The 10,297-nt window shown below is 34.0% G+C and overlaps 2 protein-coding genes across 2 annotated transcripts in view; one reads left to right on the forward strand and one right to left on the reverse strand.

Annotated features, from left to right (window-relative positions):
- The first annotated feature begins 1,549 nt into the window (after nucleotides 1-1,549).
- Nucleotides 1,550-3,523, forward strand: LOC111086505 (ubiquitin). Its single transcript, XM_022389640.1, has 2 exons — nucleotides 1,550-1,647; nucleotides 2,960-3,523. The coding sequence occupies exon 2, from the start codon at nucleotides 2,966-2,968 to the stop codon at nucleotides 3,197-3,199; it is 234 nt and encodes a 77-aa protein (XP_022245348.1). The 5' UTR covers nucleotides 1,550-1,647; nucleotides 2,960-2,965; the 3' UTR covers nucleotides 3,200-3,523.
- Nucleotides 3,524-7,195: 3,672 nt separating this feature from the next.
- The window catches only part of LOC106462390 (centromere protein L-like), a 25,463-nt gene continuing 22,361 nt past the window's right edge, over nucleotides 7,196-10,297 (reverse strand). The window contains exon 11 of the mRNA XM_013922316.2: nucleotides 7,196-7,828. Within this exon, the coding sequence (XP_013777770.1) occupies nucleotides 7,751-7,828 (78 nt within the window). The 3' untranslated portion in view covers nucleotides 7,196-7,750. The remainder of the gene's footprint in view (nucleotides 7,829-10,297) is intronic.

Below are 10,297 nucleotides of genomic sequence, written 5' to 3' on the forward strand. Positions count from 1 at the left end.
ATTCAGACTTTGGTGAGTATAGAAGCATTATTTAATGTAATATTTTCATTGACTTTGCACATAAGTATCAAGGCTAATCTGTCTTTTGAAAAAGCAGCGTAGTAATTTGAGGATGCCATTTCCATGTACGTGTTATAAATTAGAAAGCGATTTTTCGCAAATACAGCTTGAATGGTGAATGGCCAATAGGTAATAAATAATTAAAATAATAACGCTATAGGCATTTGGGATACCTTATAGATGAATAGAGGAGGATTTAGGCTGATAAAATCAATTTTCACTGTTTCCAGTTGTATGTCTAAGCTCTTTCTACAATACAGCGGAATGCCCCTGCGGAAATGCATATAGATTAGTTCTGTTATTAGATATTGCTACCAGTGTTGAATTCAGGGGCGTACAGTTTCACCCAACCCCCTCCGAGGCATAGCATGGCCAGGTGGTTAGGGCACTCGACTCGCAACCTGCGGGTCGCGTGTTCCAATCACACTATTCGTTGGTAAAAAAGTAGCCCAAGAGTGGGTGATGATGACTATCTGCCTTCTCTCTAGTATTTCACTGCTAAATTAGGAACGGCTAGCGCAGATAACCCTCGTGTATCTATGTGCGCAATTCATAACAAAGAAACAAACGGTGGAAAGGTTTAGATTCAACACAGTTTTTTTACTGTGCAAAACATCAAGAGAAATCAAGTGTGACGTGACACACACTGGCTTTTATGTAGGTTAGCTATATATATGTATAAGTTACAGAGTTCCAAAACAGGTTGCAATGAATAAATCGCAAATTTCTGCCGCGGCACAGCGCCTTATAGAATGGCTGAGTTCTTTTTTTTTTCACATACAAACTTTAGCTCATAGCTCTATCTCTTGACTGATTTCAGATCTAGTTATAGCCGTGGCTATTGAGGATTCCCTATTGTTTAAAATACTTTTATAAGAATAATTTATAATTTTAAAGATAACTGATGTGATAAATGATAAAAGCAATTACGTTTTGTTCAGTATCCCCCAATGGCACAGCGGTATGTCTGCAGACTTACAACGCTAGAAACCGGGTTTCGATACCCGTGGTGGGCAGAGCACAGATAGCCCTTTGTGTAGCTTTGTGCTTAACTACAAACAAACAATCCTTTATTATCATGTTGACATTATTTTTTAAACTGCTACAATGCCTAAAGCAAGCACAATTCTATTTTGTACTAAAATAGTTAGGAAGGCTAATGTACAGAAATAAAATAAATATGCATTACATTCTACAACTGCATTTGTAATAAATAAAGGAAATTTCATTAAACTTCAAATGCCAACCCAATAAACACAAAATAGTTGTTAATTATATTGAAAAGTTCTAATGTCTAAATCTTTTTCATAAACTTGAGTTGTTGTTTTTTCTCTCCCTCTTTTATAAACCGTAGTATTCACACCCCCCTTTTTTTTGTACTATTGCTCAATGCATATAATGGCAACATCTGTGCATGTGACCCGAATAATTTAGCCTTGATATTCCGCTTATCTTCGATCGTAGAGATAGAGGACGCTGAATAAATTCGTTACTGGTAAACATTTACTTTTTGTTCACGTGGGGCTTTCTGATTGGTTATATGTGATTGCAGTATCAGTAGCATCCTGTAATATTAACAGCTCAAAGGTGAGAAAAACCAGAATATAAATTTACATTGAAGGTTACTGTAGGCTGAATTTGTAACAAAAAGTAAGTAGTATTATTGCGTCCATACTGTGTTATTTGAATTGAAAAAGGACATTTTTGGTACGTAGCACTTACCAACATTAGAAATATTTAGTTTTAAGATTTAACAGTAAAACTAGTAGTACTTTGTGTTCATCGTTGACTGATTACTTAATCGTCATCAATTAAATGTTACACCACAGTTAGTGTTAGCCAGTATTTTAATGTAGTGCAATTTGATTCCAATTTCTTAATTACTTTGTTGTGTTAATAGTGGAATTAATTTGCTCTTTCCCAATTAATTGTTATCCATACTTATAAAGCTAGGGCTAACGTTATCAATGTTTTAAGTAATTAAAATTTAAATATGGGTTTGAAATTTTGTTAACTATAACGTATAATTTATAGTATTACAGTATAGGCCTACTGTTAAAATATTAACACTGTTAGTGTTAACTTTAAATTTAACGTAACTAATATTAATATTAGTAACATACATAAATTATTTCATCTATTGGGCTTTTTATTTTAAAATAACAAATAAGTTGCAATTCTGGCAATAAGCATTAGTTTAAGTTAAATACGTATATTCAAAGAATAGAAATTAAAAAGGTCCATTAAGATATGTGAAATATGTACACTTATAAGTTACACTGTTACAATGTTATTATTGCTGTGTAGTATTGAATAATTCTATTGACCCAATTTTGATGGAACATTAGTAGGCTTATTCACTTCATTATTATTATTTTAAATTAAAAGAACATTTTTTATCTTAAATAGAAACCTTTGAAGATGTTATTTTCTAATTTGAAATGACTATTATGTATACATAAGTCATACTAAACACTAAAAAAGACCATATACTTCTTAAAGGAAGTATGAAATATACAGTTCCTTATGTTGAACAAAGAAATAAGGTGTTAATTCTATCAGTCCCCTGAATAATCTTGTAAACTTGAACAAGATCTTCTCTTACCCTTCTTCTCTCAAGAGAAAGGTGAAAATATCTTAACCTGTTCTTTTAAGATAATTGTTCCATTGTTGGAATCATCAATGTAGCACTCCTCTGAATTCTTTTCAATAAGTGAATAAGAAGACCAGAACTGTACACAGTATTCCAACTGAGGCTTAACTGGTGACTTGTCTCAAGATAATTACTTCTTTTAACTTGTAATCAGTATTTGCAAGCACTTAATCATGATATTGACTTAAGTTATAAGAATCATATTCTTTTGAGGCTTTTAAATCTATAATTTTATTTTTCTTTCAGTTCAAAATGCAGATCTTTGTAAAAACCTTGACAGGAAAGACTATTACCTTAGAAGTAGAGCCTAGTGACACTATTGAGAATGTAAAGGCAAAAATCCAAGATAAAGAAGGAATTCCCCCTGATCAACAGAGATTAATATTTGCAGGAAAGCAGCTAGAAGATGGAAGAACACTATCAGATTACAATATTCAGAAAGAGTCCACTCTTCATCTTGTTCTACGTCTACGTGGTGGTATGTAGGATCTTGCAGAAGTTCACCGACGAGAATTGGGTTTTGCAGAAAGTGAAGATGGAAGTTTATGGTAGGGGAATTAAGAAGGTCCATTAAGATATGTGAAAAATATACATTTACTTACTGGATTATCAGATTACATTTAAGTAATAAATTCTAATTTGCTTTTCATAAAATAGTTTTTCCAAAATATGTAACATAGGAATGCTGATACAGAAATTTTTGGACCAACCTCAATTATAGTATCTTATACTCAGATTTTGCATCATTGATATCAGCAAGCTTTTATTTGACTGTAGAGTCACAATTAAAAACATTTTTCAAACCAGAAACCTCTTGTGAATGCTTGATGTTTTTATATTTTTAAGCAAGATGCTCTAAGAAATATAGTAAATGAAACTTCATAGTGGTTTAATATCTTGTTAGGACATGTTGGATATTGATTTTATTGGAATTTTTTTTTTTTCTCGTATAATTTAGATTCACAATTCTAATAATCCACGAGTGAAACACTACATCTACCACATACAGTGCAAACAAGGCATTTTGTCCAATATTAGGGTACTATACGTTGGCTGTTCTAAATTCTGAGTTAAAAGCATTAGTAGAAATATCTTTGACCAAAAACTTGTTATTGATAATAGCATATTACATGAACTTTTTATATGCTTTTATCATCATAATAATAATAATACTATATATTAATCAGGAAAGGATGCCTTGTGTTTACAATGATCAAATTGTGGAAGTTACATTTATTGCTGAACTACGTAGTCACAAAGACTAACATGGGACCTGCTGGTCCATTTTGGATGTTCCATCCTCTAAACTAAAACTATTAATAAATAAATTTAAAAAAAAAAACCCTTAACGCCAGCCATTATCATTCATATACTTATCAATCTTTCTCTTACACTCAAGTGTTCCCTACTCATACTATTCTCAATGTTAAGTATGAAAAAAGATGATGCATCAACACTATCAATTCTATTTACAATCTTAAACACCTCGATCAGATCCCCCATAAATCTTTTTCAAGAGAAAACAATTTCAACCACTCCATCCAAGGCACCATTCTAGTAACTCTTCTCTGAATCCTTTCCAACAATTCAATGTCTTTTCTAACATAAGGAGCCCAAGACTGAGCATAATATTCCAAATGTGGCCTAATCAGTAACCTATACAATGAAATTATAACCTCTCTAGACTTGTTTATAAAATTTTTTTTGGATATGCAATCTAAAATCCTATTTGCCCTACCACTAGCAACACACTGCTTCAATGGCTTTAGAGACTGATCAAATATAACACAAAGATCCCTTTCTTTCATGACACTGTTAAGATTATTCCCATTCAAATTATGATAACCCACATGCCTCATCTTGCATTTATTACAATTAAAACCCAATTGCCCAACTCTCTAAATGATCTAAATCCTTTTGTAAATCAGCAGCATCCTCTTCACAGCTAGCAACACCCAAGATCTTAATATCATCTGCAAATTTAAATAATTTATTGATCATTCTTTCATCTGTCATTGATGCAAATTGAAAAGAGAAAGGGTCCTAAGACAGCCCTGAGGTACCCCACCAGTAACATTAATCCAGTTCGATTGAACTCCATTTATAACAAACTTCTGCTTTCTTCCATCCAGCCACTTTACTATCCAATTTGCTAACTTATCCCCCTGTCATCAGATATGAGCCTTCTTTTGTTATCACTCAAGTGTCCTACCCCATCCTAACATTTTGTTTACCCTTAATGTAAAGAAATCCTTACTGTTAATTTTTACATTATTAGCCAACCGTTTCTCATACATCCTTTTTAATGTCCTAATTTCCTGTTTCACCAACTTTCTTGATCTGTAATCTTCTAAATCTCTTGTCATACCAGTTGATTTACATTTCTTAAATTTATGATGCTTTTCTTTAATTTTATCTCTTATACTCTTTGTGAGCCAACCTGGTTTTTTATTTGCAGCTACCTTTGTTTTTCTAGAAGGAATATGTTTACCTTGAATATTTAAAAAATTATAATATGAATGCATTAAACTTGGATTACAGTATAAAACTAGTTTTTATATTAAAGTTTAGAGCTGTAAATATTTTTTGTAATACTCTCTTCAGCCTCAATGATCCACAAAAATAACTAAGGAATGTTTGTGTACAGTATTATTTTGAATATGATGGTTACATCAAAGTGACCCGTAAAAACCTCAATTATACCTTTATTGCTGTGAAACAGTACATTTAAAAAAGAAGTAATAAGCTTTATGGTTACTAAGCAGCTCAGATTCTTCATGGTAGTTATCTTTGATATATTGTTCCAGTTGATTCCTTTACATAAAAATTGTTTTATACACTATGAACATGAAGTTATACATAGTAGTAAAAGCTTGTGTTCTGAAACAATGTTTAGTTGCCACTGTGTTTCAATACTTACCCAGTTTCAATTTGCACAAATTTCTTTATATCACTATTTACATTTGAGGTTTGATTGGAATTTCATGCAAAGCTACAAAAGGGGCTATCTGTCCCTAATTTAGCAGTGATAAACTAGAAGACAGCTAGTCAACACCACCTGCTGCCAAAGAATAGTGGGATTGACCATCACATTATTATGCCCACATAGCTGAAAAGGGAAGAATGTTCAGTGATGGGGATTGCAAGTTGAGTGCTTTAACCACCAGGCCATAGGCCTACATTGGGGGTAAAATATCCATAGACTAATGCTATACTGCAGCAGGAAGTGAATTATAATGTCTTATTAAATACACAATTTATTCATAAATTTTGTCCACTTGATTATAAATATGTAAGTACGTAAAACTTGAATTCTTAAATGATTTATAGAGATGTCCTTGTTTATAACAACCATCTGTTTTATCTTTTGTCTCATCATACTTTGATCATCTGTTGAAATTTTGGTACTTTTCTAGTTGCATTTATACAAAATAAATCCAAGTTTGAAATACGATGTCTATCAATTTTAGTAAAACATATAAATTATGTATTTCTAAAGATAAAACAATCACAAGGGATATCAAAGTTTGTTTCAAAAATTAGTGTAGAGCTACATAAAAGACTGTGTGCTAGCCTTTCCTCAGTAGCACTTCTACTACTATAATCGAATAATGAGATCTGATGCTACTCTTATAGTAACCCATGGCCCTAAAGTGTGAAGCATGTGTTTATGGCAATGGGTCATAATCTATGAATCCTTGATTTCATAGATAACCACTTTTTTCACCAAGAAAGTACTACTGTGTTTTGAAGCAGACTTAAATTTTTTTAATATTCATGTTAAGTAGTTTATAAAAATTGTTTATGTAGTACATAACGATATTCTGTTATGAAAATTTTAATATAATGTTTGTTTGTTTTGAATTTCGCGCAAAGCTACACGAGGGCTATCTGCACTAGCCTTACCTAATTTAGCAGTGTAAGGCTAGAGGGAAGGCAGCTAGTCATCACCACCCTCCGCCTACTCTTTTTACCAGTGGATAGTGAGATTGCCCGTCACATTTTAACGCCCCACGGTTGAAAGAGCGAGTATGTTTGGTGGGAGGGGGATTCGAACCCACGACCCTTAGATTGCGAGCCAAGCACCCTAACCACTGGGCCTTTTATATAATGATGCTTTGAATTTTGTTTTTACTAAATACTTAACTTTGTTACTATGAAATTAAATCAATTAAAACATTATTAGACAACCTCATAATAGCACACACTAAAAACTACAGGAACTGTGGTACATTTAAAATGGTAAAAACAAACTGGGACAGTATTTCTTGTTACGTTAAAAGGTATAAAAATGCATTTTATTTTTAGAATTATACAGTTAACAGTTTTTACACACTTTCTAAAATTACTTCTGGGAAACAGAAGTAGTCTATTAAGCCTATGTTAAAATTCTGTTTCATAATATTCTGTTATGAAAATTTTAATATAATGTTTGTTTGTTTTGAATTTCGCGCAAAGCTACACGAGGGCTATCTGCACTAGCCTTACCTAATTTAGCAGTGTAAGGCTAGAGGGAAGGCAGCTAGTCATCACCACCCTCCGCCTACTCTTTTTACCAGTGGATAGTGAGATTGCCCGTCACATTTTAACGCCCCACGGTTGAAAGAGCGAGTATGTTTGGTGGGAGGGGGATTCGAACCCACGACCCTTAGATTGCGAGCCAAGCACCCTAACCACTGGGCCTTTTATATAATGATGCTTTGAATTTTGTTTTTACTAAATACTTAACTTTGTTACTATGAAATTAAATCAATTAAAACATTATTAGACAACCTCATAATAGCACACACTAAAAACTACAGGAACTGTGGTACATTTAAAATGGTAAAAACAAACTGGGACAGTATTTCTTGTTACGTTAAAAGGTATAAAAATGCATTTTATTTTTAGAATTATACAGTTAACAGTTTTTACACACTTTCTAAAATTACTTCTGGGAAACAGAAGTAGTCTATTAAGCCTATGTTAAAATTCTATATTTAAAAGTCTCACAATACAACTTAAGGTAAAATGTTCATAGTAAAAATAAAAAAAAATTCAAGATCTCTGTAAAGCTTCTTGAGACAAACAGGTAATGTGGCGAAGAATCTTGTGAATCATAGCTGTTGAGAAAATCTAGAAAAAAAGTATTGAAATAGTTACTTCTTTTAACAAAAATAAAAGTTCAGTTGTAGAAAGTAATGGTTACCTACAAATCTTAGATTTGGCTTGCACTTAAACTGAATCTACTAAAATATGCTGAAAATACAGACAAACAACTGAATTGATACTAATAGTCACACTGTTTCTTAAACATCAGTCAAGGATCACCTTGATTTTGAAGTAACAAGGGTTTCAACATAAAGATATTGCAACAAAATGACAATTTGTTTAAAAATGGATGAAAAGTAACTACAAAATATTTTTTTATTTAAATGTCCAATGTATCTGACAGTGTGTAAAATTATATTAAAATCTTCTATACTAAGGATCATTAGTCGTATTTTGCTTACTCTATGTTTCTGTAACTTGGTATGCAATGTGTGCTTAAGAACAGTATATGGACCTTTCAATGACTAATTCTGAATTTACTAAATATATCTACATGAAAAGTGGCAAACTTTTAGTTAAAAGTACTAGTCTGTTGTATACGAAAAATCAGAGTTGGTAGTCAAATAAGCATGTCCATAAAAACCATGACCTAAAACAGGGAAATAGTTAAAGTATATAATTTTTAAACTTAAAGTTAGCATTTCCGTACACTAAAAATGTATTTTCGATAAATACTTACCTCTGCTTACAAAACAGCTTTTCTCAAGTAGTGCTGCCCTCTATCGGCACAAATTTTCAATGCACACCACTAGCCTTCCACCTCCCACTTCTGCATATCCACATGTAAATGATCATGCAGCAGCTCTCCACCAATATGAATGCGACACCACTCCTATTGTAACCAAAGCTCTCTTCACACCTGTATTTGTTAATTACTTAAACATTGGTCAGCAGACCTACACCATATATCATTGGAAGTGGGGAGGCTGGGTGGGAAATTTGAGCAGAAGTAAGTATTTATCAGAAATACATTTTCAGTGTAGGAAAATGCTAACTTCTGATACAATATCTTACCTCCACTCACAAAATAGCTAGAATCCCACATTAAATTGGTGGATGGCTGATAAAAAAATTATCCCCTTTAGGAAGCACCCAAAGAGAGACCAAGGGGGTGTGGAACCAAAGAGAAAACATCACACCTCGGCAGGAAACCACAACACATCTGATCCAGTATACTCTTCACTTTTTTATGACAGAGTTGTGAACATAAAATGTGGAAAAACATGAAGGAATCCCAGAATATGTATGACAGATAAATGAGTGGCTAGGGTGCAACAAACTGTAATGGTAGTTTGACCCCATACAACACCAGGCAGTATCTGGAATGGTACATCAGATCCATGGTAGGTAGAGGGACACCTACTCTTCACTTTGAATGGGAATTGATAGGGAAGAAGAGCTTTTGTGCTAAAATCTGTCTACACTTGCGTGCATTACTAACACAACCAACACTAGATCTGCCGGGAAATGACAGCAGACAGTAGGAAGGTGAAAAGCCCTAGTGGGATGACATCTCCAGTTCAAAACCTGATGGCAATGGGTATGGTACTTCCAGTTCATGGTAGGAGGAGGATATCTGGTCGTACACAAGTGGGAAAACGTGCTGTGTCCATCTACAAACAACATCCAGCAGATGGTAGGAAGAAGGACTGCAAACCTGGGGTGCATCTCCAGTCCAAAACTCGGCAGCAGTGGGCAATTGTCATCCAGTTTGTAGTTTGAGGAAGGATACCGGCCAGCACACATGTGAGGACTTACTTAGCTGAACCATCTCCAACACCGGATCCACTGGGAATGTACATCCAGAAGATAGTAGTGAGGAGGAACGTCTCAGTCTGAGGGGCAAACTGCAATAATATACATATATATTTGTAACATGGCGAAGTGCTTCAACCAAAATCAGGTGGCATCAATTGCACATCAATTCCATGGTAGAAAAAGTGTTATTCCATTTACTCATGATACTAATAGCAACTGGGCCATCTCCAACCAAAACAAGACCCACCAGGAATGTACATCTGGAGAATGGCAGAAAGTAGAAAAAAACAATCTGTCAGATATATAGACAGGAATACGGCATAGTGCTTCAACCAAAACCTGGTGGCATCTGAAATTGTACATCAGGTCTACAGTAGGAAGTGCGATATGCCAGAAACACCTGTAGAATGTCACTACCCTACTTTGAATAGAATGGTATGATTCATCACTCAGGAGGACAGGCATCACTGGAGACAGTGCAATGAGTAATTGCAATACCCTATTTTGAAAAGCAGAGCTACCACGGCAAAGGAGTCAATAAACCAAAATCTGACAGAACGTGGAATTGTACATCAGGTCCAAGGTAGGAAGTCTCAATACCACAAAGCATCAGAGATGGGCAGCAATCTCTGTCTACTTTACTCATGTTAATCTATGAGGGTATGGTCCGGGACGAAAATATTTATGAAGCAAAAAACCACTAGAGAGAGCTACTAGCAGTCCTACGGAACACCC

The sequence above is a fragment of the Limulus polyphemus genome, unplaced genomic scaffold (genome assembly GCF_000517525.1).
Source record: "Limulus polyphemus unplaced genomic scaffold, Limulus_polyphemus-2.1.2 Scaffold1155, whole genome shotgun sequence".
Taxonomy (NCBI): Eukaryota; Metazoa; Arthropoda; class Merostomata; order Xiphosura; family Limulidae; genus Limulus; species Limulus polyphemus.

What these genes read in the sequence shown, in the direction of transcription:
- LOC111086505 (XM_022389640.1), top strand. Translation starts at nt 2,966, where the DNA reads ATGCAGATCTTTGTAAAAACCTTGACAGGAAAGACTATTACCTTAGAA.